Below are 27,966 nucleotides of genomic sequence, written 5' to 3' on the forward strand. Positions count from 1 at the left end.
CATGGAATGTTTTTCCATTTCTTTGTGTCTTCTTCAATTTCCTTCATAAGTTTTCTATAGTTTTCATCATACAGATCTCTTGTATCCTTGGTTAGGTTTATTCCGAGGTATTTTATGGTTTTTTGTGCAATTGTGAATGGGATCCGTTTCTTGATTTCTCTTTCTGTTGCTTCATTGTTGGTGTATAAAAATGCAACCGATTTCTGTACGTTGATTTTGTACCCTGCAACTTGGCTGAATTCTTGGACCAGTTCTCGTAGGCTTCTGGTGGAGTTTGTCGGGTTTTCTGTGTAGAGTATCGTGTCATCTGCGAAGAGGGAAAGTTTGACTTCCTCTTTGCCAGTTCTGATTTGGCAATTCTTTCTTAATATCACCTCAGAGAAGGACTTAATGGAATATGTAAGGAGCCATGTTTAAGAATGTTGATTGCATCATTGTTTAAAGTGAAAAATTGGCAACAACCTATCTGTCCGTCAGTAGGGAATGAATATATAAATTGACATATTCATATAATGAGTATGTTAAAATAGTTAAAATGGAGTAGATCTATTTGTATCAGTCATGCCAAGTTAATAGCAAGCACAAAATAAGCAGTTTGCATGAGGAAATTTGGGGTATGTTGCCATGTATAAAAATGCTAAGTATGACAAAAATGCAATAAATTTTTATTCATACTTATAAAGCAAAATAAAAATGTGGACAGGAGAGTACGTGACACTTTCAGGATGAGAATTACCTCCAGAGATGAAAAGAGATTAAGAGACTATTTTAAAGTTACCTCTGGAGGCGCCTGGGTGGCTTAGTTGGTTAAGCGTCCGACTTTCGCTTAGGTCATGATCTCGCGGTTCATGCTTTCGAGCCCGCATCGGGCTCTGTGCTGACTGCCAGCTCAGAGCCTGGAGCCTGTTTCAGAGTCTGTGACTCCCTCTCTCTCTGACCCTCCCCTGATCACACTGTCTCTCTCTCTCTCCTAGAAATAAATAAAACATTAAATTAAAAAAAAAATAAAGTTACCTCTGTAACTTTCTATATGCTTGAAATATTTCAGTTATAAAACTTGAAAAACTTAAAATTTTTTTACTTTTAACACTCATAAATATTTTACTGAATTAAATAGTCAACTGCTTTTTCCAGTGTTACCAACTGACCACAATAAAACCCTCTTTGTCACCACTCATGACACTTTGCCATAGAGTGAAACAGCTATCTTGGTTATGCATTATCTGTTGACTTTAGCAAGGCTACACACTCAAAAACCCTTTTTACTAATCTTCTATTCAAGATAGCACATCGCAGGAAGGTAAAAGAAATTATTGCTACCTAAATTTTTTTTTCTTTTTTTGGTGACCTCATTCTATATTGAAGCAGTGAAAATAAACTAAGTTTCACAAAAAAATTTTAAAAGATGAGATAATTTATATTAATGGCATCTATTATTTATAGCAGACAAATCAAAGGAAATTCTTTAGTTTAAATTTGTTAAACATTAAATTTATTAAGTATTAGCTTGGCTTTAAAAATCTTGTTAATTTAACTTTTAAAATACTTTTCATTTATTTGGGGGCCACCTGGGTGGCCCAGTCAATTAAGTGTCTGACTGTTGATTTGGGCTCAGGTTGTAAGATTGAGCCCCACATCAGGCTCCTCACAAGCATGGAGGCTACTTGGAATTTTCTCTCTCTCCCTTTCTCTCTGCCCCTCCCATGCTTGCACTCTCAGTCTCCCAAAATAAATAAACTTAAAAAAATACTTTTTATTTATTTGTCTATGGCAGTTGAGTTCAGACTAGAACATTTTTTCATCTGAGAGAATGGTTTCCTAAGTACTTTATCTTTATATCCTGTAATATGTACACCAAGTCTTGGAACTAGATGCATATTTCATTTTCTGGATAGTTGAAAACGTAAGAAGCCAAAGGAAAGAAACTTTAGATGATTAGGAAGTTATTAGGTATTTTATATTCCAAAAGTTCTTTTATTGTGGAAGAGTTAATTAGAAGTTCCTGTAATAAGAGTTCTATCCATATTCTATTCTATATGTCATTACATTATTTGCTTATAGAAAATCTTGGAATGATGATCCTTTAGCATAGAAATTTTAGGCAGAGGTATAAGAATTAGAAATGAAGATTAACTGTCTCTGACATGGAGGTAATGAGGAAATTTTCCCAGTCACCAAAAACTTAGTTTGCATACAGTATTTTTCTCTTGTGACCTAAAATGAATGACATCTCTATAAAATTTCCACTCTTTTTATGTTATTAACCAATTAATTTTTTAAAAATCATAAGCCCAATGGAACCAATCATATGCCATGTTAAATGATTATAATGATTATTGTCGATGTATTTTTTTTGTTCTGAAGAATGATTTTGCTTTCCCGAGAGACTGTTTAGGGATTTATTTCTGGCTTTAACACTTGCTGTTTAGTGTTTTAAGGCTCTAATTTCAGAAATCTAGATATTCTTTAGGTTTTTCTGTTATTCTGCTTACTCTCTGAGTCTAGAAGATATGAATTATTTTTATGCCTTTGAAAACTGCTTGGTTCCTTTTATCTTCCAAATAACTTGGCTAAATTAACCAAGATATTTGGTACTTCAAATATTTGAAATTTGTTAATAGATTTTATATAACTTCTTTCCTTTTAACTACTTCAGATATCTGAATTAACAAACAAAACTTCTCCAGAAAAAGTAAATAACTCACAAATGTAGTAAACTAACTTTATAAGTAGAATGAGACATAAATTAACTTAAATATTCAGAGACTATTTATAAACTTAAGATTAAAATCACAGGTATCAATTAATTAATTACACATTCTAAATAGAAGTCACAGTCTACCTAATAGCCTCTGAGCCCCACAGTCTTTTTCTTCCACACTTGCTCCTAATAGTACCACCCCTCTTCCCTGCACTGGTAATTTGGGAGCATCCCTATCCTTGCTCTAGCTTCTCATGCTACCATCCTGAGAAACCCTATCTTATTACTTAATCCAAAGACCGTATCTCACTTCTGTGACAACGACACAGTAATTTGAGTTAGCCTAGGGTAACTACTTCTGTTTTTGTTTCCTAGAATGTGGTTGAGTATTTTTTTAGTTTTTTGTTACACCCAAGACCACAGAGACTGGAGACTTTCCAATTCTATTTTTACTGGTAGTAAATGAAGATAATGATGAAAATGATTTTAAAAAGGCATTGTGGTGCTCCTAATAGTGATAAATACCCTTAGAAACTTTACAACAGGGTATGTATTTGTTTTTGTTATAGGGAAGTAGGATAGAAATAGTGCTGTTTCATTCATTCACTCATTTTATGAAAGGCCACAGACAGAGAGGAAAAAGCAAGTAGAAAATATCAGTGAGCAATGGGAAAGGAAAGCGTTTACTAGGAAAAATTGAAACCTGGAAAAATTAAGGTTGACCGAATACAACCTGACATACTTTTTTCTCCTTGTTTGTGGGATGAGCCAGTATCTTTTTTTTTAATTAATTAATTTATTTTGAGAGAGACAGCACTATATGAGGGGGGTAGGGGCAGGAAGAGAGGATCCCAAGCAGGTCCAGGCTGTCAGCGCAGAGGCTGGTACATGGCTTGAACTCCAACTGTGAGATCATGGCAGCCAAAACCGAGTCTGACACTTAATGACTGGGCTATCCAGGTACCCTGAGCCAGTGTCTTCTAAAATGTAAGTTCTAGAAGTAATATAGTTTCAGCTTCCATACTATCTCTGATTATTTGGTAGTTGTGTCTGGGTGTGAGGTTGAAAACAATTCTGAAACATGTTCAAGCTCAGTAGAAAAGGGTATCGTATTCACAAGCAAAGCCTGTCACTGCCTTTGAAGGGAGGCATACACGCCTTTGCAGTTCTCTACAGGCTTTGGAGGGCAATCTAGAAATGTTTTAGTATAGAGGCAAAGGTGGATGTGTGGACAGCAGACTATATAGATGAAAGGGGTTTTAGGGAATAGTAGATGAGTCCCAGCTTACAAGTGGTTAATGTCAATCAGGGTGGTCTGACAGAAGTAATGGAGATGCAGCTGGGGCCTAATGTTACCAGGTCAGACTCTAGTCTGTGGTATAGCGGAGAGGGGAAAGGAGGGCATGGTGCCAAGACAAGGGCTCAGAAAACCAGATGAAAGCCCAGTTATTGGGGTCTGAGAGTTAAGGTGAAGCCTTGGTTTTGGACAAGGCAACAGTCTCAGAACTGTGATAAAAGGAGATGAACAATAGTAAGTCTTACTTCATGCTGAACCAATGAGCTACTGACCTAGAGTTATAGAAATTCCCCTATCATAGCCTAGAACCAAAATGATGCCGGAGGTGGGAGATAGGGTCAGCTATGTGGATTATATCATAGGGACAGGAAATCCATCAGTTCTTCAGATGCTCATTCATTTGCCTTCTCGCTCACGCCAACATCTGTTTTCTTCGAACTTACACTCAAGGCTGTGGGAATCACCACCAAGGATTTAGAGCAATGGAAAGCCTAAATTAGAAGTGTTATGTTCTTAGTATGTTTATTTGGAATATCGTGGCACACAGAGGTTAGTATATAGTAGTATAGCACAGGTAATGGGTTAAAAAATCGTTTCTGTGGGCTCATTTGGGATCATAAGTTCTAGACATAACTTTATTTGTGTGGGTGGGAAACTCCATTTTCATAATCTAAGCTCACGATGTTCATACAGTCTATTTGTAGATGAAGAATGCCTCTGTCAGTCACCAGATTGTTGTTTTGACAATATTCATATAGAACAGACAAGCAGATATATTTTTAAAATGGAAGGAAGTTGAAGCTGGATAGCCCTAAATTGAGTACTTTGTGTTAGAAAGTAAACATCATTAATCCGCTTCCACTAATTTGAAAATCTAATTGCCAAGTTGGAACAGGTTAAAGTGTTGTTTTATCTATTTAAGAAAATTTGATAATCCAGTTAAATAGTTAAACATGATTTATGAGGTTTAGTAAATCCATTTTAAGAAGTAAATTATTTTAAATCATGTCCTGTAAAATGTTGTATATAAATGAATACTGATAATTACGCATAAATTTTACTTATTAAAAGAGCTCAACAAACATATATTTCATCTTCACAGGTGCTTCAAGTTTATATTCCAAAATTTTTTATGGATTTCACAGAGCAAGACTGATCTTTCATAAATGGTTATATTGAAATAGAGAACAAGGGAGGAGAGAAAGAGAGAGTTTGTGTGTGTACGTGCCAAAAGATACTTAGGAATCACTGAACCTTTGACTTTATCATTCTATCCTTCCCCCCACCCCACCCTCAATCCTCTAGGTTCTTACCAAGCCTTGCAAGGTCAGCATTAGAAAAAAACCTGGCAGATGCTGGAATAGAAATCAGTGCTGAAAATAATCAGGAACCAGAATTGGAGGATTACAAGTGTAAGTATTTGATTTGTTTCTTAAGTGAAGTAGTAATTATCAGACATTTGTATTATTGTTTTAATTTCAGTAAAATACAGTTTTGTTTTCCATCTACTTTGTTTTATACATTGGGTTGAAGAAACAAATCTTTTCTTTAAAAATTATTGAAACCCACTTACAAGTCAAATCTTAGACTTTTCCTTTATTTCAGTGCATACCAGATACAGGTCCTTCACACAGTCACAATTCAGACAAACCTGTTCAAGTCTCTTAGAATCCCTGCTGTAAATAAATTTATGCAGTTTTGTTTTACCTTTTTTTCCAAATGTATTTCCCCATAGAATCTGGAATTCTGTTTTCCTTGCACAACATTTACATTTTGAGGACCACTAGTACCCTGCAGAATATGTTTGGGAAACTATTCTAGGTTGATATAGACTAAAATAATATTCCAAGTACCATTTCATGCGTTCTTACTCTTTCTGTTTCCACCTTTATTGTCTTTTGTGATCCTTTTTCGTCTGGATAACCATAAGTATAGTTTTGGGGATATAAAAGTTCCCTATTCTTCAATTAGAACACAGCAAATAGTTCTCTATTTTTTGAGGTAATTACCTGTTATATGAAAAATCCAATGTGTGCCCCCTTTCTAATGAGGGCTTATTGTGACTCTCTTTGTAGTAGATGTTTTTAATAGTTGGGGCTACACTAAGATGGGAATTTGGTGTTGAAGAAACGAGATGACTTTTTTAGGTAAAATTATAAACTCCACATACCGATAGATCTGGGTACAGATATGCCCAGACAGCTCAAGGAGATGGAATAGCTCTGGGACCTTGACCTGGAGACTCATAATGTTACTTGACTGAACCTTTGAACATATCCAGAGAAAGCCCACGTCGTTCTGACTGTACATTCTTGCTCAGTCTTGGTACCAGGTCAGTGTCAGTTCCCATCTGCGCCTTGTATAGGGGATGAGGAACCTAAGAGACTTTTGACCCATATGGTTCCATTTATCTTTAATGTCATCTCTCATGAGGAGAATTCATTTAATGTACTCTCCTTGTTCGAAGGACGAGATTCACCAGATAACCTTCTGATGAGGATTTGGCTTTCCGTGTGGGTCTCCCCCACTGAGTAATATGCTGCTATGGCAACCAGCGTACCCTGTGGTCCATAGGGAAGTTGTAGTTTTCATTGTGTTGTAGTATTTTCAATTCTTGTTTTATATATCAGAATTTATGTATAGATCAGAATATTTGTGTTTAATATTCTCCTGAGTGTTAGGTTTGTTGTCAGTTGACATGACAAAATCAGATTTTGAGTCTACAAGACTAAGGACCTTGACAAATGGACCAAAATAATGCCATCCTTTGAGATTTCTTAGGAGACACAGCTAGCCAGCTTTCTCCAGGAAGTATAAGCATCACCATTCTCTGAGTGCATGTCCCTTTTCAAGCTTAAAATTTTAACAATGAACATGAGTTGTGTGAATTAAATTGTCCTAAAGCCCCAAATCAAACTAAACAGATGTGTTCCATAAACTAAACCATAGATGGTATCAGATGCTACTTGAATCTGAAATTATGTTTGTCATCTCAGCATAAAAGCATATAGTTAAGTCACTGTCACAATCCTGATCTTTCTCTGTACAATTTTATATTGGGTCTGTTTCGGAGACCTGATGGTAGAAAATAAACAGTAGATTCTCAACATGACAGCTCATGGTTCTTCTCTATAGAACTTATAAATAAAAGGGAAATATCAAGGATCTATTGGAGAGAGAGGTCTGCTTTGCTTTGGCAAAATGTAGCACTCGGCACTGATTAAACAGGGTGACAGTTTAATTATTTTTAGCTCAAAATAGTTCACAGTACTGCAGAACACAATGTTGCTCCCCCCCCAACCCTATCTTTCAAAATGCTTTAGTACAAAAGAGCAATTTTCTTATTTGAAGTGGGGCGGGGTTGGGGAGAAGATAGGTCTGAAGGATAACATCCTAATTCAGAAGAAGGCATCCTAATTATCTGTCTGCTTGCTCGGGTATTTCCACAGGGTGGAATATTATTTGGAGTCAAAGGAGTAAACATACCCCACTTAGCAGAAAGAGCATTAGACTCTCCTAAGTTCTGTTTTTAGCTCTACCCATGTTAGCTGGGTAGCTTTAAGCAAATTACTTAATTTATGTCCTTAGCTACCTCATAATTCTTATCTCATTGAGATTATATGAAATTATATGAGAAAACAATGAAGCTTCCAGTTTGAGATCTGGCCTATAGAAGGTCCTCAATAAATGATGGCTTCTATTGTAATCATCAGTATTACTTTAACAACTATCACAATTAATGTTACGATTATTAACCTTGAAATATGTCAGACAGTGAACATTTATATCTCTTTACTGTGGAGAATACATATGAGATGTGTTCCATGACTTCAAATTTATTATTTTGTTTTAATGAGATCATATTCTATTCTAGACCAACTAAAAAAGGAGACAATAAAATAGTAATTATCACAGAATATGTAACACATGGGGTACATACTTGAAACTACAGATCTCCTGGACCATACCTGAAAATAGTAATTTGAGAGGTCTTGGGGTGGGGTGCGGGGGAGGTTGGTTCGTCAATATTTTTTACTAGAACTCTAGGTGATTCTCATTTGGAGTTTTTTCAAAGGGTAGATTCCCAAGAAAGATATTCAAAGTACTTCAGAACTTTTGAATGTGTATCCAGCCTTGTTTACGTGTGATAGTCTCTGACAAAATAAGCTTATGAAGGCTGCTTGATTGAGTTCTGGTGGTGGGAGCAGTTCTTCTGTAATTGTATATGCTATTTGCTACATACATTATTTTAAATAAAATTTATTATATTTTGGATCATTTTAAACTTTTTATGTAGCGCTGTGATGTTTTATTACCACCTTCAATCTTACTTCATTTTCCTTAATAAGCCTATGAGATGTTAAAGAAGCTGTATTGTATTATGTTCATGTTGGACTTGGTTTCTCTGAGGACAGTGCTACGAGTAATTCTCTATCCTGTGGGAAATGTTTAGGTGAAGTAGCTTCTGGATCTCTGAGGATTGGAGCTGTTACTGCACCGATCTATAATGCCCGGGAGAAAATGAAAGTGCCTGATGTTCTGTTCTATGATAACATTCAGGTAAGATCACTGCTTTGCATTTATGGATAAATCACCTCTTACACTGAGGTAATCAACTCCACAGTGAAACTGATATTTAGTTATTTTTGTAATTTGCTAAGTTAAGTTAAATTCAGATGATGCAAAATGAGGTGTTGAAGCATCTTTTTTTCCTTTAAATTTTTTAATGTTTATTTATTTTTGAGAGAGACAGAGACAGAGACAGAGCATGACTGGGATAGTAACAGAGAGAGAGGGAGACACAAAATCCAAAGCAGGTTCCAGTCTCCGAGCTGTCAGCATAGAGCCCAATGTGGGGCTTGAACCCACAAGCCATGAGATCATGATCTGAGCTGAAGTCGGATGCCTACCAACTGAGCCACCCAGGCACCCTGAAACATCTTTTATTAAGACATTGTAAACTTTTAAATTCTTTCCCAAAGACACTTGAAAACTGGAAGAGTTGCTGCTGTGACAAGAGTCATATATTTTCTGTGTGCACATGCACTATACTCCGGGTAAATGAAATGAATATATCATGAAATTAAGAACGAAAAGAACAAATACTTATCCTCTTCTTTCCTGTCAGTTAAATTATCTCAGCAGTTCAAAGAGGATGTGTCCTATGTATTCTTTCCCTCATATTCCTTTCCTTTCTCTGAAGAGTCCTAATATTTTTCTATTCTTTTCCTTTTTCTCCAAGGGATAAAGGTAGATAATTTCTCACTTGTAAACTAATCAGTAATTATAGACCTTCCGCTAAGTCCCCAAAATGAGTGTATACCCAGAAAGGTTAACTGTAGATGTACACTTTAATAAGAGTATTTTCCAGAGAACAAGGGGGAGAAGAAGGGGGGAAATGGTGGGGGAAAGGGAGAGAGGCAAACCATGAGAGACTCTTGAATGCTGACAAGAACTGAGGACTGATGGATGTGGGGGGGAGGGGGGATGGGCATGGAGGAGGGCACTTGTGGGGATGAGCACTGGGTGTTATGTGGAAACTAATTTGACAATAAACTATTTGTAAACAAACAAACAAAAAAATATTTTCCAGAGAAAATGCTATAAAAGGAGTTTTTCCTTTTCCAGATTTTATGTCAAGTGGTTATATAGTTAAATTTTTCTCTAATATTTGCTCCCTAATCTGCATGTAAACAATATACATTACATTATGTTAGAAGAACTTCTACTTACTATTTTTACTATATTAAAGAGTTAGAAAAATTAAAAGTTTTTTTCTCTGCCATTTCCCAATCATATTTGTTGTTCAGTTAGTACCATAATTTATATCCCTAGATTATATTAACAATGTAGAAGGTACTGGGAAAATTCTTCTTCCTCAATAAAAATCTTGATTAAATATTTTGAAATCTGTCAAAACTGTAGTTACTACCTATGTCATAGGCAAAAGCATGACCTAGATTTGTTTTGTATCGATTCTATAGCCCATTAACTAATGTAGGTCTTATTTTTCTTCCAAAGAATTAATGCTCTTAAGCAAGCAGTGGACAAATATGCAGACAATAAAGTTACTTTTAAGACACAAAGGAGGAAAAGAATCTTGCCTATCAAGAAAAACAAAAACATGATTGTAAAGAAAATATACTGTTCCCAAGCATTGATAGTATTATACTCTGTTCATGTAGTCGAAAGGAATAAAGAAAAAAGAATCAAGAAATGTTATAAGTGACAATTTGAAAAACTCCATAGTAGCAAAGGTTGAAAAGACTTCCCAGTGTTTAAGAATATAGAAAATTCAGTAGCAGGAAGGGCCATTGTGCCCTTGAACACTGTCTGTTGCCATGGTGCTTATGACATAGACATTGAGGACTGCAGGGCTGCTGTGAACTTTACACAGTGGCCCCGAGGGACTTTCTGTAGCCTGTCTCCAAATGTACCTTTTCTTCATAAAGCATTGTGAATTAACCATTAATGAAAAATTTTAGCTGTATCAATTTAAGGAACCATGGCTTTTGATTCAATTTGCTTTTGTTGCATATGTTACTATTTCCTTTTATGCTGTACTCCATTTTGAAGCAGTAGTCTCCACTGTCTCTTAAATATTTAGAGGCTTCTATACCATCCTGTTCTATGCCTTGAGTTCCCTTTGCCACATTTTATTGAAATTGATTTTTTTTGGTGACATAATTTTAAGTTTATTTTTTTGTTTTTTGTTTTTGTTTTTGTTTTTTTTCTAATAGTTTCTCGTCAAATTAGTTTCCACATAACACTCAGTGCTCATCCCCACAAGTGCCCTCCTCCATGCCCATTCCCCCTCCCCACCACATTCATCAGTCCTCAGTTTTTGTTATCATTCAAGAGTCTCTCATGGTTTGCTTCTCTCCCTTTCCCCCACCATTTCCGCCCTTCTTCTCCCCCTTGTTCCTCCGTCAAGTTCCTCCTAATCCTCCTATACGTGCAAACATATGATATTTGTCCTTCTCTGCCTGACTTATTTCGCTCAGCATAACACCCTCAAGGTCCATCCATGTTGCTACACATGGCCAGATTTCATTCTTTCTCATTGCCATGTAGTATTCCATGGTATAGATAAACCACATCTTCTTGATCCATTCATCTGTTGATGGACACTTAGGCTCTTTCCATGTTTTAGCTATTGTGGAGAGTGCTGCTATGAACATTGGGGTACATGTGCTCCTATGCATCAGCATTTCTGTATCCCTTGGGTAAATTCCTAGCAGTGCTATTGCTGGGTCATAGGGGAGTTCTATTGTTAGTTTCCTGAGGAACCTCCACACTGTTTTCCAGAGGGGCTGTACCAGTTTACATTCCCACCAACAGTGTAGGAGGGTGCCTGTTTCTCCACATCCTCGCCAGCATCTAGAGTTCTCTGATTTGCTCATTTTAGCCACTCTGACTGGCGTGAGGTGGTATCTCAGTGTGGTTTTGATTTGTATTTCCCTGATGAGGAGGGATGCTGAGCATCGTTTCATGTGTCTGTTGGCCATCTGGATGTCCTCTTTGGAGAAGTGTCTGTTCATATCTTCTGCCCATTTCTTCACTGGGTTGTTTGTTTTTTGGGTGTGAAGTTTGGTGAGTTCCTTATGGATTCTGGATATTAACCCTTTATCTGATATGTCATTTGCAACTATCTTTTCCCATTCCGTTGGTTGCCTATTAGTTTTGTGGGTTGTGAAATTGATTTTTTAAAAGTTTGTTTATTTATTTATTGTGAGAGAGGCAGAGACAGTGCGAGTGGGGAATGGGCAGAGAGAGAGGGAAAGAGAGAGAATCCCAAGTAGGCTCTACACTGTCATCATGGAGCCCAGTGCAGGGCTCAAACTCACAAAACCCCAAGATCATGACCTAAGCTGAAACCAAGAGTTCGATGTTTAACCCACTGAGTTACCCAGGTGCCCCTGAAATTGAATTTTTAAATATGGTCTCCATGCCACTGAAGTTAAGTCTATGTTTCTTTATTTTGAATCTTCACCTAATATCATGTGCCTGGCACTTAGGTAATGCTGAGTAAATATGTGTTGAGTGGATTAAAAAAGAAAGAATAAGATTTTGAATGTTCAAAATCAGGAGTATTATCAAATGGGTCATTAAGAAATGTTATACTTCCAGTAGTAAGGAGAAGTCGAGGAAGGAAAAATAATAGACTCTTAAACCTAAGGAACTTTAGATGTGAAAAAATGTTTAAAATATCTACCACGTGTCAAGCCTTGTTCTAAGGTGTTTGGATAAAGAGATTAAAATGCACACATATACGTACCTACACATATGAAGCTCCAGGGCCCAGGTTGCCTGGTTCCATTCCCAGGGAAAAAAAAAGAAAGGACACATGATTACTGTATAGTGTGATGAAAGTGCACACAGGCTACTATGGTAGCATTGATGAGATGATGGCCCCAGATTGAAATGATCATGGGAAATGAGTGGACCAGGCAAAGTTGAGACACTCTTTCAGGCAGAGAGACTAGCATTTGCAGAGACTTGGCTATGTGACAGAGTAGTTCATTTAAGAAACTACATATAACTAATTATCACTGGCACAGAGCTGAGGGTGCAAATAGAAGAGTGACAGGAGACAAGGCTGATGAGTTGGAAAAGGGTCAAATCATCTTGGCCTTCTAATTCAGGAATCTGGATGCTATTCATAAGAAGTGAGGAAGCCATTGGAAGATGCTTGGCACATTTCTACTTGCTAACTTTGCATTCACTTTAATGTTCTCCATGAGTTGGAACCAAGCCAGAGAGGGACTTATTAGGAGACTGTTGCAATAGTCTAGTTACAAGTTATGAAGGATCTGAGCAAAGCAGGTGACAGTGGGAATGGAGTGGAGAGGACACATAGCAGGGCTATTCAGGCAGTAGGTAGAGTCAGTGGAATTGTGTGTGAGATGAAAGCCAAGATTCTCCCTCAGGGAGCACATAAGCCTGGTGGAAAAGTAAAGAAAGAAAAGAGAAAATTATTCTAAATTTTTGGCTGAATATAATGTGGGAGGAGAGTGACAGGAAAGGAGGCTGAGACTAAATCACGAACGCAAGAAGGGGAGGGCAGTTGAGGGGAGAGGCTACATTGATGAAGGGAGTTAAGAAGTACAGACTTCAAGTTGTAAAATAAAAAAGTCATGGGGGTGTAATATACAGTTTGGGGAATATAATCAATAATATTAACTTTGCAGTGTGATAGACGGTGGTGATCATTTCACAGTGTATACAAATGTTGTCTCACTATGTTGTACAACCTGAAACTAATTTAACATTGTAATGTCGATTATATCTCAACACATAAGTAGCCTTTAGCAAAGAAAAAAAAAGGAGGAAGGAAGGAAGGGGGGAAGGATGAGCCTTTGTATCAAAGGTGTTAGGAGTCATTTAAGGAATTTTGAAAAAAAGAAGTGACATAATTTTGAACAAAGAAGTGACTGTCAGTACTATAAAGAGCACATTGCCTCACGGAGAGACTTAAGTTAGAGAAGCAAAATTGGCTGATAAAAATCTAGGCCAGTGATGTAAAAACCTAAATGAAAACTGGGGATAGAAAGAGAGGGATAAATACAGTTGACTTTTGGGTGGCTTAATAGCTTAGACTTGGTGTTTAACTGGCTCTTCCTTATGGAAGGAATGGAGTGTGCAAGATGATGGTAGAGGTTTGGTTAGGTGATAGGAAATGATGTTATTTACAGGGAGAAAAGATACAGGATAAAAAATGAAGTTGAGGAGAAAGTAATGAGACAGGTTTTGGACACATTGAGGAGACTGGGAAATAACCAAGTGTGTAGTTAGAGAGTCACTCAGAATACTAAGCGGAGCTGAGGGAGAGTCTTGCTGTTGAAGATCAGCATAGAGTTGGTAGCCGAAGGAGTGCAATAGATGAGAGGATTTAGGAAGAGTCATCACATGTAGCTCTTCAGGCAATGACACGTGGGTACCTGACTCTGCACACAACCCCCCCTCGCCCTCAGGTGGGTGCCCATGTACAAGTAGGCATAAGCTAGTCTGCCCTAAACCTTGACCCCAGGAGAGCATGTAAAGAGGTACTGAGAGAGATCAAATGAAGGCACATGAAGGAAATCAGTATCTAAGTAATTGCTACAACAGAAAGACCCAACCTGAAAGACTATGGAGAGAAATTGTTAGAGACGTAGGAGGGATTCAGGAGAGACGAACAACTGGAAGGGGAAACTGTGGTATGTGAGTGGGCCAAGCAGTTAAGGGAAGAATTATGTAGGCAGTGACCTTTGCCTTAGCTAATGTTTGTTGATTTGAATACTCTAATTGGATGGAATGAGGGCATAAAGTAGAGGAACATGAGTACACTATAGAAGAATACAACTGTAGTTTGAATTAGTTTTCAGTATTTACACTACTTTTTTAAAAAATCTGGTGATACAGGCTATTTCTGTCTATTCTTCATGTGGATTAGCCTTTTTGTTACTGGAAAACTTTTATGTCTGGAAATTGGCACTGACTTTTCATCTTAGTTAGAAGGAAGAGGTCTCCACACCACATTATCAGTAGAACCCAGATGACTCCCTACTCCCTAGGGTAACCACACACATTGGCTTGCTTACGATAATCTCTAAAATAGTCCCTGTTTACATTTGTTACCATTATTATTAATGACATCTCTTTTTAGTCTTAAAAGTGTGCCAGGATGGACAATAAATTGATGTGGCCATCCTACTTCAAGCTTTGTTAAAATTCTAGTGCAACGGTGTATCTGAAAGCATTTTTAAAAATAAAAACTACAAAGATAAACTTTAGGAAATACTCATCTGTTTTTGAAGTAAAGGAAAAACTTTCCCAGTTTTTCTAAGAAGGAAACTCTGAGAGAAAGTATGGCTTAATTTGACAAGTAAAAGGAAAATATTCAAGATTTCAAAAAAAAAAAATCCATAGAAACAAGTTAGAAAAAGAAAAGCAATAAACTAGAAAAATATCTGCAGCATATATTAAATGCAGTTAATTTGCCTTTTTTACAAATAAGAAACTTCAATAACTCAGTACTTAAGAGGTTGTTATTGTTTTGATACAGAAAACCAAGAGAAACAAATAGGGATATTAATTGTTCTGGGATCTGTTTCTTCCCCCAGCCCCCACCCCATGAGCCTTTGTGACCTACTTATGGTTGTCCTATTTTTCGAGATACAAAAGAGCAATGTAATTTCCTCTGTGGCTATTGTGAACAACTTTAATCTTGTTCTCATATTATATTGTGTCCTAATTCAAATAAAAAAAAACATGGAAACTAAGTTCTACTTCTTCTGAAAGTAATGGTTAAGATTGCAAGTTCGTGTAACATGTTCTATGAAAATCTCCAATTATTTTAGAAAGCCTTTGTATATTTACATTTTTAGCAAGTGTTAATTTAAATATTATATTAAATTATAAGCCCACTCTACATAGAGCAATAGGTAAAATATCTTAGGAGTTAAATTATGCAAATTCTTTGAAATAATGGTCAGTGGCTTAATCTTACTTAGGTGGACTATTGCAAGTTCTCAGTATCAGTTACTTAATCGGTTATATGACTTAACAACCACAACATTAATTTTTTGTTTTTTAAAATATCAATTTGAGTATTGTCTGTTACAATAGATGTTTTACTTTCTTTTATATTCAACTTATTTAAACTAAAAGGAGAGCCTGAGGGGCTCAGTCAGTTAAGCATCCGACCTCGGCTCAGGTCATGATCTCATGGTTCATGGGTTCAAGCCCCACATCAGGCTCTGTGCTGACGGCTAGCTCAGAGCCTGGAGCCTGCTTCGGATTCTGTGTCTCCCTCTCTCTCTGACCCTCCCCTGCTCACACTGTCTCTCTCTTTCTCAGAAATGAATAAAACATTTAAAAAATTTTTTTAAATAAACTAAAAAAAAATTACCCATTTTTCCCACCCCACTCCCTGCCTCTAGCAATAGCCAATGTGTTTTCTATATCTATAAGCTTGATTTAGTATATATGTTATATATATTTTTTCTTTACATATTATAAATGTGCAGATACATATTTTTAGATTCCATATGTAAGAGATCATACGGGATTTGACTTTCTCTAACTTACACTTTTTCTGCATCTATTGAGATGATCATGATTTTGTCCTTCATATCCACATTAAATCATTTGCAGATGTTGAACCATCCTTACATTCCTGGAATAATCCCCAGTTGATCATAGTGTATGATTCTTTTAATGTCATGTTAAATTGCTGATATTTTATTGAGAATTTTTACATCTGTGTTCATCCAGGATATTGACCTGTAATTTTTCTTTCTTGTGGCATCTTTGTCTGGTTTTGGTATCAGGGTAGCTGGCCTTATACAATGAGTTTGAAAGAGTTTCCTTCTATATTTTGGAAGAGTTTGACAAAGATTCCTATTAATTCTTCTTTGAATGTTTGGTGGAATTCACTAGTGAAGTGGTCTGGTCTGGACTTCCATTTGTTGAGGGTTTTGTTTTTTTGTTTTTTTTTTTATTACGGGTTCAGTAAATATTTTGATATAAGTATAGCCACTTCAACTTTCTTTTGGTTTTCATTTGCATGGAATATCTTTTGTCATCTCTTTACGTTCAGTCTGTGTGTGTCTTTATGTCTATAATGAATCTCTTGTAGACATCATATAGAAGGGTCTTGGTATTTTATCCATTTAGCCACACTGTGTCTTTCAATTCGAGAATTTAGTCCATTTACATTCAAAGTAATTATTAATAGGTATGTGTTTATTGCCATTTTGATAATTATTTTCTGGCTATTTCTATAGTTCTCTGTTTCTTTTTTGCTTACTCTCTTTTTTGGTGGTGATGGCTTTCTTTAGTGTTATTCTTATATTCTCTTTATTTTTTTTGTACTTACCATAGGTTATTTCTTTGTAGTTACCATGAAGCTTACATATATCTATAACAGTCTATGTTAAGTTGATAACAACTTAAGTTTAATCCCATTATAAAGCTCAACATGCTTGCTCTTTCCTCTCATGTTTTGTTTTTTCTGTCACATCTTACATTTTTTATCTTGTATGTCACTTAACTAATTATTATAATCAAAGGTATTTCTACTGCTTTTGCCTTTTAACCTTCACACTATCTTTATCAGTGATTAGTCCTCTATCTTTATTATATATTTACCTTTCCAGTGAAATTTATTTTCATGTGTATTCTTGCTACTAATTAACACTTTTTCTTTTCAGCTTAAAGTCCTTTTAACATTTTCTTGTAAGGCTGGGTTAGTGGTGATGCCTCATTTAGCTTTTGCTTGTCTGGAGAACTCTTTATCTGTTTTTCACTTCTGAATGATAACTTGCCAGGTAAAGTATTCTTCTTTGGCAAGGTTTTTTTTCCAGTCCTTTGAATACATGTGCCATTCGCTCTGGCATGCAATGTCACTGCTGAAAAATCTGCTCATTGCTTCATGGGTGTTCCCTTGTGTGTAACAAGTTGTTTTTCTCTTGCTGCTTTTAACATACTCTTCTTGTCTTTAACTTTTGACATTTTGGGGGCACCTGGGTGGCTCAGTTGGTTAAGTGTGCAACTCTTGATCTTGGCTCAGTCATGATCTTAAAGCTCATGAGTTCAAGACCCGCATCAGGATTTGCACTGACAGAATGGGAATAAAATCCCAAGATCCTTTTTAAATGCTCTCTCCCTCTTTCTCTGCCCCTTCCTCCCCCCCCCCCCAAATAAACTTCAAAAAATAACAAACTATTGACATTTTAATTACAATGTGTCATGGTGTGGATTTCTCAACTCCTCCTATTTGGAACTTGCTGGGATTCTTGGATCTGGATGTTTGCTTCCTTCCCCGGGTTAGGGAAGTTTTCAGTTATTATTTTTCAACTAAGATTTATGCCTCTTTCACTTCTCTTTCCTGGGGCCCTATAGTGCAAATGTTATTTTGTTTGATGTTGTCCCTTAAGTCCCTTAAACTGTTTTCACCTTTAAACATTCTTTTTTCTTTTTGATGTTTTAATAGAGTTTGTTCCACTGCCTTGTCTTTGAGTTGACTGCTGATCCTTTCTTCTACTTCATCTGTTTTGCTGTTGAACTTATTTAGCTCAGTTGTTATATTCTTCAACATTGTGACTTCCATTTGGTACTTTTTATATTTCGCGTCTCTTTGGTGAAGTCCTCACTGTGTTCATCCATTCTTTTCAATTCGGCAGGGGAGGGAGGGCATCCTTATGACTATTACTTTGAACTCTTTATCAGATAAATTACTTATCTCCATTTTATTAAGATTTTTTCCTGAGGTTTTACTTGTTTTTTCATTGGAACATATCTTTTATTTTGCTTGGCTCTGTTGGTTTCTATACAGTATATGAAATAACTGCCTCTCCCAGTCTTAAAGGAGTGGCCTCATGTAGGAGATGAGCCTTATCCTTCAATGTTGCCTCAGCTCTTGTCTCTTAAATCATTACTACACTTGTTCAAGCTTCTCAGTATATTTTTAATAGTTCCCAGTACCTGAAGATGTGCCAAGACCTCTTGTCCCATAGGGGAGATCTCAGCACTTGGACTCAGGCTGACTGGAAGCCACATCCTCAAGCACTGGCTTTTAGAAGTATGCAAATATATACAGTCCTGTGTACTACAAGTGTACGCCCCTGTGACCATGAGAACAAGGTGATCTAGAGGCGTACACTGGGTGACAGCCATGGAGATTGTGGCTACAGATAAGTGTCTAAGCCCATGGAGATTGGGGCTACAGACAAGTGTCTAAGCCCTTTTCTAGGTGATATGGGGAGCTGGCACAAGGCTAAGAAAGAGAGAGCCAAGATGGCTCCATAGCCTGTGTTCCTTGAGAGTGCTCCATGGGCCTCTAAATGTGTGCTAAATAAGGCTTGCCCCTCACGCTGAAGCTCCAGAAGGAGCAAAGAGGCCTCCTTCACAGAAGATTGAAGAGTGTGCCTCAGTCCACTCTTGCAGTGTCCAATGCTGGTAGCCTGCCAAACATCATCTTTATGATAACCACAGTCTCATGGGACCCAGAAATGCAAGCCCCCAAGATACCAGAGCCAAATGATTAAGGAGTGTCCCCTGAGTGACAGCTGCATTAACCAGGGCACCAGACATAAAAACTGGGGCACGAGATGTGTGTAAGGCTCCCCTCCAGGAGACACTGGTGCTTTGGAGCATGGTAAAGGGAGAGCACAAAGATAGTGCCTGCCCTCCAAGGTCTCTAGTCAGGATTGCAGCCAGCCCCAGGATGCATGTCTTATTAGAATACTGCCCCTCAGGCCTCGGTCATGATGAATAGCTAATAGTCCTCCTTCCTAGAATAACTGAGCTCCTGGGCCTCTTGCTGTGCCCTGGGGGTGGTAACTTTTTAAGAACTCTTCATCCTTTGGTTACAGTCCTGTGGGACCCACTGTATAAGCCCTACTGGCCACCAGAGCCATGTGATATAGAGGTATCTTCTGGCAGCAGTGGCAAAAATCAAGGGCCAGATAGGGGTATGAGCTTCTATCTGGGTGATACCAATTATCACAGTTGTATAGGACCAGGAATGCAAGCTCCCCTGGCCTCCAGAGCCAGATGATTAAGCGGTGATTCCTGGGTGGTAGCCGCAAAAATTGAGGCACGAGACACATGTAAAAGGTGTCTTCCAGGAGATACTAGTGTTGTGGATTATGGGAAAGGGAGAGCATGAAGATGGCATGTGCCAGTCCCCAGCCCCAGAGAGTAGCCCAGCAGGCGTCTGCATGTGCATATTAAATTAGATGCCTGTACCTCAGGCCAATTCTTTAAGCAGGTGAATGAGAGACTCTTGAATGTTGAGAACAAACTGAGGACTGATGAGTGTGGGGTGGAGGGGAAAGGGGGTGATGGGCATGGAGGAGGGCACGTGTGGGGATGAGCACTGGGTGTTATATGGAAACCAACCTGACAATAAACTATTTAAGAAAAAAAAAATAAGCAGGTGAGCCTCCTTCACTTGAAGTGTGGGCACAATCAGCTGCCTCTGAGCTGGGCCCTGGGGCAGGCAAGTCTGAGTGACCAGTCCTCTGAGAGCAATTTCTCAGAGGAAACTAGAGTCTTGTGGGTCTCGGGATGTGAGCCCTTTTGGTTTTCAAAGTTAGATGTTTTGGGAGCTCATCTCTCAAGTGTATGTCTTAACAGTTGGGATGCTTAATGTGGGGTTCGGACCCTTCACTCCTCAGGGAGAAGCTTCCAGTTATAGGATGCTGCCGTAGGGATGGGGTTTATGTGAGACTCTGTCCCAGCCTCTCCTCCCTGCTTGGATGGTTTTCTTCTCATCTTCCCAGGGTGTAATCATCAGGCAGCTAGCCTTTAGATTTTTCTAAAAGGAAATTATTTCATCTGTTTCTGTATATTCTGTGTGTCCACGGGGGAAGGTTAGTGTAGGATCTTCCCACACTGCCATCTGGAACTGGCACTCTAGATGTTTACATAGCACGAAGAAGTATTTATTGCTAACTTTATTATTTCACGTTGATTATGCAAAACACAGTTAACCTCTAGTTCTTTTTTCTCTAGCACATGATAGTGATGGAAGACATGCTGAAAGACTTTCTTCTTGGAGAACACCTATTATTGGTTGGCAATCAGGTGAGTTATGGCTGGAACTCAGGTACTAATGAATATATTATAGTAACAGTTTAAGTTACTATAGTTTAAAGTTTAAGTTTATTCTCCTTGTTGGAATACGTTTTTAGAAGTGATTCTTCTTTTTCCGACTAAATGACTGAATTAAGCAAAGAGGGCCTTCTACCTTGTGAGTTTTAGAATTATCTCAGGGCTTACATCACCATTCAATCACCCATTAAGTTCTGTCCCTTCTACCTCGTAAAGAGTGACTCTTTTTCTCCCCCAGGGTTATCAAGATATAATTGACAAAATCATAATATATTTAAAGGGTACAATGTGATGATTTGATATACATTGTGACAAGATTCCTCCCATCTAGTTGATTAAACACATCCACTGCCTCACATATTTACCTTTCTTTTGTCATACGAACATTTAGGTTCTATTCTCTTAGCAAATTTTATTATGTAATAGAGCATTATCAACTATAGTCACCATGTCATACATTAAATCCTCAGAGCCTGTTCATCTTATAGGTGAAATTTTGTACCCTTTTCCCAGACTCTCTCTGTTACCTCAAACCCCCGTGCCCCCAGCCACTTCTCTACTCTGTTTCTGAGTTTGACTTTTTTTTTTTTTTTTTTAAGATTCCACATATAAATGATACTGTGCAGTATTTGTCTTTCTCTGTCTGGCTTATTTCACTTAGCATAACGTCCTCCAAGTTCATCAAAGTTAGACTCTTGACTGCTTCCATTTGGTATGTACAGGGGAGTGTAAAGCTACCTGCAGGGTTTGTTGGCAAATAAATGCAGAGCAAGTGCCACACAGAGATGTTTTGCCAAGGATGGAGTTGCGTGTTCTCTTTCCCTGTGCTTTCCTCAGAGTTCTCATCATCTAGGAGATTTCTCTTTCACGGAGGTACTTTTGCAGTCATACTAATGCAGGCCCTTCATCAATGGCTTTGAAAATGCCGTGCTTCATTTATCAGTAGTATTTCAGCACCTCTCAATATCTTATGCACCTTCTCACCTTCACCTTTATTTCTGTCTTGTGAAACAAAATAATAAAAAAGGGAAAAGACAGGGAAATGGAGACATAGCTTGTAGGTTGAGGACTACCGGCTCTAATGAGGTGGTGTCACTGGTGTTTTTATTTTAAATGCAAAGTGACAAGTGGGAAAATGCCGATTTTAATCACATGATTTATTCTGAAACTAGGTAAACTATTTGTAGCAATTGATCAGGCTTCTTTCTTTCTCTCTCTTTTTTTAAATGTTTATTTTTATTTTTGAGAGAGAGAGAAAGAGAATCCAAAGCAGGCTCCAGGCTCTGAGGCACGGAGCCCAACACGGGGCTCAAACTCACAAACCACGAGATCAGGACCTGAGCCAAAGTCAAGACATTTAACTGACTAAATCATCCAGGCACCCCTTTCTTTCCCTTTCTAAGACATTACATGATGACTACTCAAAAAAAAAAAATCAGAAGTGAAGCTTTGGGATTAAGTTTTGGCAGAGAAGCCAGCAGTGGGCTGGTACAATTACACAATAAAGTGTAATGAATGCTCTTAATGCAAACTATCTATAGATATATATGGTCCACCCAGCCTTCTGTTTGCAAACTAGAAACTGGCTTAAGTCCATGAAAGAAACTTTTTAATAGTTGAAGTTGTAAATTTGGAGATGCCTTGAAAGGTGTAACTGTCACCAGTAGCAGCTTTTACAATGAGGAAATTAAGGAGTGTTGATTTTGAGGTAGTTCAAGGTTTATAATGTTTATAAACCCAATCCCACCTTTTCTTTCCATATAATACTATCTTGTCTAAGAAATTTGATATTAGATAAGATTTTATAACTGTTGGAAAGCTGAAAACAGTTCCATAAACTTCACTTATCATAACAAAATTAAGTAACCCACATCTTAGTTTGATGAAGTAAAATTGATTTTTGTTATCTCTTCAATTTTCTATGTAGGATTTTAGGGCTCGGTGCAGCAGCTTTCCAAAATGAGAAGCAGAATGGCTGCCTGGTAGCCAAAAGGGACAGGTGCCTGAGAGAGATTACATGGGTCTGATGGTCCCTTAGTACATAAGGCTGCATAGTGTAGAACCATTTCAGTATGCCACACATGCATTATTTTCTACTTACTTTAATTATAACATTACATGTGCCTTTAGTGCAATTAGGAGTTTTCATGCTGGCTTTTTTTTTTCTTTTAATTATAGCATGACTTTCTATTTATATTAGCTTGACCAAGAGGGAAAAAAAGAAATGCCTATTTATTTTTGAGTCGATGATGCTTCTTCTGTCCCAGCTGTACTGGAGAATAAGCTTCTTTTTTTTCCATATTTTCTTTTCTCTTGATTTATAGAGCTATATTCTATTTGATATACAGAATTTTGATTGCGGATGTTTGGGGTTATAGAATCAACCTATAGGTGCATATTTTTTATTGTTGTTTGAAAACTCCCTAAGAATAAACTTCTGTTTTTGTGTAAGAACCCTTGAGTTTTGAGAGATAGTTGCATTTTATCAGATATTAGAAAGAAGGAATATTTCAGCAATATAGTGTTCTAAAATGCTCAGCTATCCCCTTACCTAAGAGCATTTTTCTAATATGTAGTATTTAATTTTAAGAGATGAAAATGTAATCATCTGGGTATAATGTTAGATAAAATTGTAAAGCAAATCATCAAATTTTGATTTATGTTTAATGAAGCATAATAATTCATAATCACTTCTAAATGAATATAATCCAATAATTTTCCAGATCTATCTACTTTATTTCTTTCCTTCTTTCTTCCTTCCTTCCTCCCTCCCTCTTTTCTTTTCTTTTCTTTTCTCTTCTTTTTTCTTTTCTTTTCTTTTCTTTCTTTCTTGTCTTTTCTTTCTTTCTTTCTTTCTTTCTTTCTTTCTTTCTTTCTTTCTTTCTTTCTTTCTTTCTTTCTCTTTCTCTCTCTCTCTCTCTTTCTTTCTTTCCTCATTTTAAACCAGCTCTTTGTATCATTTTACCAATAACAGTGGTCTGCTGAAATTTTTATACTTAAGCTCTCCTTGTATTCCACACCCCTACTTTTGCCCTTATCCAAATTCTATTGTGTTACATCTTCCTTATCAAAACAAAAGTCAGCTCTGACTAAATCTTAGAAAGTATCTCTTAATTTTATTTTTCTGGTTAAAGTTGTAAGTGGCTCCTCCTTGCCTATCAGATGAAATCTCTTTCATAGGGAGACACTCAAAATGAACTGTGACCTGACTCTAAACCTCCTTATCATTTTAGTTCTTCCCGATTTGAGTTTCTTACCCTCCCCAAAGAAACCAGGCCCTTTTGCTCCCCCAGCCATTTTCATGTTGTTTGCTTCACACAGTGCTTCCCTCATCTTTGCCGATGAAAATCCTGCCAGTTTTCAAAGCCCAGATGTTTCTTCTTCAGCAAAGCCTTTCCTAGTCTTTCCCAAATAGAAATAATTTTGTGTTACCTAACTGGCTCACTCAGTAGAACATGCAACTTTTGATCTTGGGGTTGTAGGTTTGAGCCCCATATTAGGTATACTGATTACTTAAAAATAAAATCTTTAAAAAATATTAATAATTTTTTTCTGAAATTCTATAGTATTTTTCACTATTTTGATATGATTTGGTATATATTTGATTTCATCTACAGCTGAATTACAAGTTTCTTTTAAGTGTTAAGAATGGTAATACGTGTACATTTTATAATTTCTAATATCCTTTTTTAAAAATCATCTCATTTAGTTCTACAACAGCCTTTTGAGGTAAATGTTTTTATGTTCCACATTTTACAAATAAGCCTTCTGAAACTCAAAAAATTAAATTAAAATAATTGCTCAAGATCACATAGCTAGTTAGGAGCAGAGTTAGGACTCCAACCTTAAAGTTCACACTTTTCATCAGACCACACTAATGCTTATCCTAGGAACAATAATGATAACAGCAACAAGAATAATAATATGTAATTGCTAACTTTGGTTGAGTGCCACAGGCCAGGGAGTATGCTTTACATACAGAGTACAAGGTACCTTGTAATTTTCTATAAAACAGAGTATATAGGAACCCTATATACTCTTAACTTTGAACTTAGAACTTAGAACTTTGAATTGTTGAACTTAGCTTCAACAGTTAATAGCGTTTTATCTAACTTGTTTTATCTATTCTGCCAACACTTTTTTATGTTGTCTTTTCATAAATTATTCTTTTACATAATGCATTTTTCTCATAGCCATTCCAGTATCTATTTCTAGTATAACCACAATTCCATACACCTAACAAATTAATAGTAATCCCTGAATATATTCTGATACCCTTTTTTCAGTTTTCCTCAGCTGTCTCCAGAGTGTCATTTTACACTTGGTTTATTCCAATCAGCATTTAAACAAAGGCTGGTAATTGCATTTAGTTAATATCCCTCCAAGTCTCTTTGAAAAAAGAAAGCTATACTCTCTTACTCTCTTTAACCTGAGCAGTATTAACAAATTTTCACGAATGTAAACATTTTGTTCAGAACTACAGCAATATTGATGAACATCTAAGGAAATACTGTTACAAAAAATTTTGTTAAGCCAAATTAAGTCCCTGAATAATTTGTACAGTGACCTCAAGCCATATCCACTTTTTTCCAGGCTAGAAATAACTGCATTCTTTTCTGATTTTCATAGCTTTTGACTTTGAGATATTTATACACTCTGAAAATCAAGCAACATATCTTTAGTGCCAACTAAGCAGAACTCTATGCACGTTGTTATGACCTAACCCTACATAATAATCCTTTGTATCTTACTCCACTAATTAATCATAGACTTCTTGTGATCATACACTCAGTTTTTCTTCTGGTAAAGTCATGTTTGTTGAATTATTTAATATTGAGATACTGTGAATATTTTATTGCCAAAATTAAAGAATGTGAATTTTGCTAATTAATAATGTGAACTGAGCCCTAGCAGATTGCTACTGTGCTGCATCAGAAATACAGCACATTGCTCTGCCAGCAGAATTGTCTAATGTCTGTAAGGGGACCGAACAGTTTGTCCAGAAATCTTGTCTGTAGTCCCCAGCTGGTGGTGGCAGCAGGGAATTTGGTAACTAAGTGTGCTATGCTTCTAAGAGCTCTAGCAGCCTGGGGGTCCCAAGGCTATGAAATACTCGTGTTTATCCAATATCTTGATGTTCATCTTTATGTTATGTCCCTTCTCCAACCCCTTGCTTACTAGTGAAGTTTCTTGAATTATAATCTGAAAATTCTTGATCATCCAGTGTTTCTTAGTGAATGTTCTTTTGCACTTATTTTGGATCTGTATGTTGTTCTTGCACACACATTGATTTCTCTTTTCCCTCCACAAGATTTGTCATGGCTGCTTTGGTCATACCTAATGAACAAACTACTTAAGAGTATACTTTTGCCATTTATAGCAGAACAGTATTTCAAAGAGAAATTGCAGGGATGCAGATTTTGTCATTCCTGTTTGAAAAAGAGTTTATGACTTTGACAGAAAGCTTCATGAATAAGTGTGTTTTCAAGCCATGCAAACTCGTAGTGCAGCTGACATGTACGTCTTCTCGTCTGACTTCTGGGTACTGTTCCTTGGCTCTGTTGCCAGAAAGCCATTTGTGCAAATGTTTAGGATGATTTACTATTCAGTTTAAAGATTTTTTTTATGATTACTAAGTAGTGTAGGTTCACTGAGAGAATTTGAAAATAAATTTTCAGTGATTCATATAGCAGCAATCTCACATTCTATTATGGGATTACAGAATATTAGAATAAAATATCGTTTAGAGATCAGCTTGTCTAGGCCATCTTTCTTCAAAAGGACACATCTAGGCTCAGATAGTGGTAGAGACATCCATCTGTAGAGAGATAAAGCAGAGATCATAATCCAATTAACTGCTAGTATATTAAGTTTATTTTCAGGTGGAAGCAAAGAATTAGAAGGTTAAACATTTGATAGAAATTTTAAGGTTAAAAAAAGCTTCAATTTATTTCTTCCAATTTACTGTAATATTAGTCTCTTTGTTATTTTTTTATTGCAGTTGGTATTTGTTATGACATTCATGTCGTAGCTTTTTTTATTAAAAAAAATTTTTTTAAATGTTTTATTTATTTCTAGGTGAGAGAGAGAGACAGCGTGAGCAGGGAAGGGTCAGAGAGAGAGGGAGACACAGACTCTGAAACAGGCTCCAGGCCCTGAGCTGGCAGTCAGCACAGAGCCCGATGCGGGGCTCGAACCCACGAACCGTGAGATCATGACCTAAACGAAAGTCGGACACTTAACCTAGACTAAGCCACCCAGGTGCCCCTTGTAGTAGGTTTTCTAAAAAGGAAATTAGGACACTATGCAGAAATCATCTGTAAATATTATACAAACTGGTCTAATTCTATGAATGTTATTAAAGAATTAGGGGGAACTGGAAGAAATGCCCTAAGTTCAGGTAAACAGATGAAAGAAAGCAGAACATTGGCAGTGGTAAACATTCACTTGGAGTCGATTTTAAAAATTATTGCAGAAGGAAAGATCCAACTTGACTTTCTCACTGTTCTCCCTCCTGAACGTTGCATTCTATACAGGGGGTTCCTGGACACACGTTTTAGTATATCTTAACTTGGAATTACTGATCTTGACTGATGTATGACATCAGGATAAAAACTCCCATGTAAATCAGTTCAGGGAGGCTACCTTCTAACATTCTGTTTTGCAGTATGGTGAAACAGAAACAGCCCAATCTGTTGAATCAGAATTTTGCTTTCAAATCGCATTGTGTTCCAGGTTCGTAACTACTTGGAATTTAGGTTTGCTTCTCTCCAAGCAGGTACATTACCTCCACTCACATGGGCTGGAGACAGGATTCAGGTGATTAAGCACTGAAAGGGTGTGTATGCATACAGCAGAGGGCTCCATAAATGTTAGTTTCCTAACATTGTTTGCACAAAGGGAGCAGAAGCTTCCTGGAACAACTTTCTACCTCCTTTAGCAAAAGCAAGTCGCATGATTTCCCTTTCCTTTCTTACTTTCTTTCCTCAAATTTTCATAGTTATTTCCTGCAGGTTATATGTGAGGTGCATGAACTGGGGTCCAATCCTGGCCTCAAGAAGAGAGTTTTCCCTCCAAGGCACCAGACATGTTGCTAGAGTACAGTGTGGTGAGTGCTGTAAGCAATGGTTTGGGAACCCAAAAGAGGAGATCATTCTGGTACTCAGGGCAGAGTAGGAGAGAAAAGAAAGGGAGAGTCAGGCAAAGCTTCCAAGAAGCGAGACATTTGATTAGAACACTAAGAATGAGTGGAAGAAGATGATAGATGTGGGAAGGACAGGCTGTTCTCTTCAGAAAGAACAACATAAGCAAAGACATGGAAGCACCAAGGTTTAGGAGACTGTTGGTTCATTAAGAACATGCTTGA

General features: G+C 37.1%; 1 protein-coding gene across 1 annotated transcript in view; it reads left to right on the forward strand.

The window, feature by feature from the left end:
• Nucleotides 1-27,966, forward strand: part of VWA8 (von Willebrand factor A domain containing 8) — a 357,898-nt gene that overhangs the window by 138,209 nt on the left and 191,723 nt on the right. Inside the window, exons 19-21 of the mRNA XM_077765686.1 lie at nucleotides 5,304-5,410; nucleotides 8,452-8,558; nucleotides 20,502-20,573. Coding sequence (XP_077621812.1) covers nucleotides 5,304-5,410; nucleotides 8,452-8,558; nucleotides 20,502-20,573 — 286 coding nt within the window. The remainder of the gene's footprint in view (nucleotides 1-5,303; nucleotides 5,411-8,451; nucleotides 8,559-20,501; nucleotides 20,574-27,966) is intronic.

Source organism: Crocuta crocuta, unplaced genomic scaffold (genome assembly GCF_008692635.1).
Source record: "Crocuta crocuta isolate KB4526 unplaced genomic scaffold, BGI_CrCroc_1.0 scaffold75, whole genome shotgun sequence".
In the NCBI taxonomy this organism is placed as follows: Eukaryota; Metazoa; Chordata; class Mammalia; order Carnivora; family Hyaenidae; genus Crocuta; species Crocuta crocuta.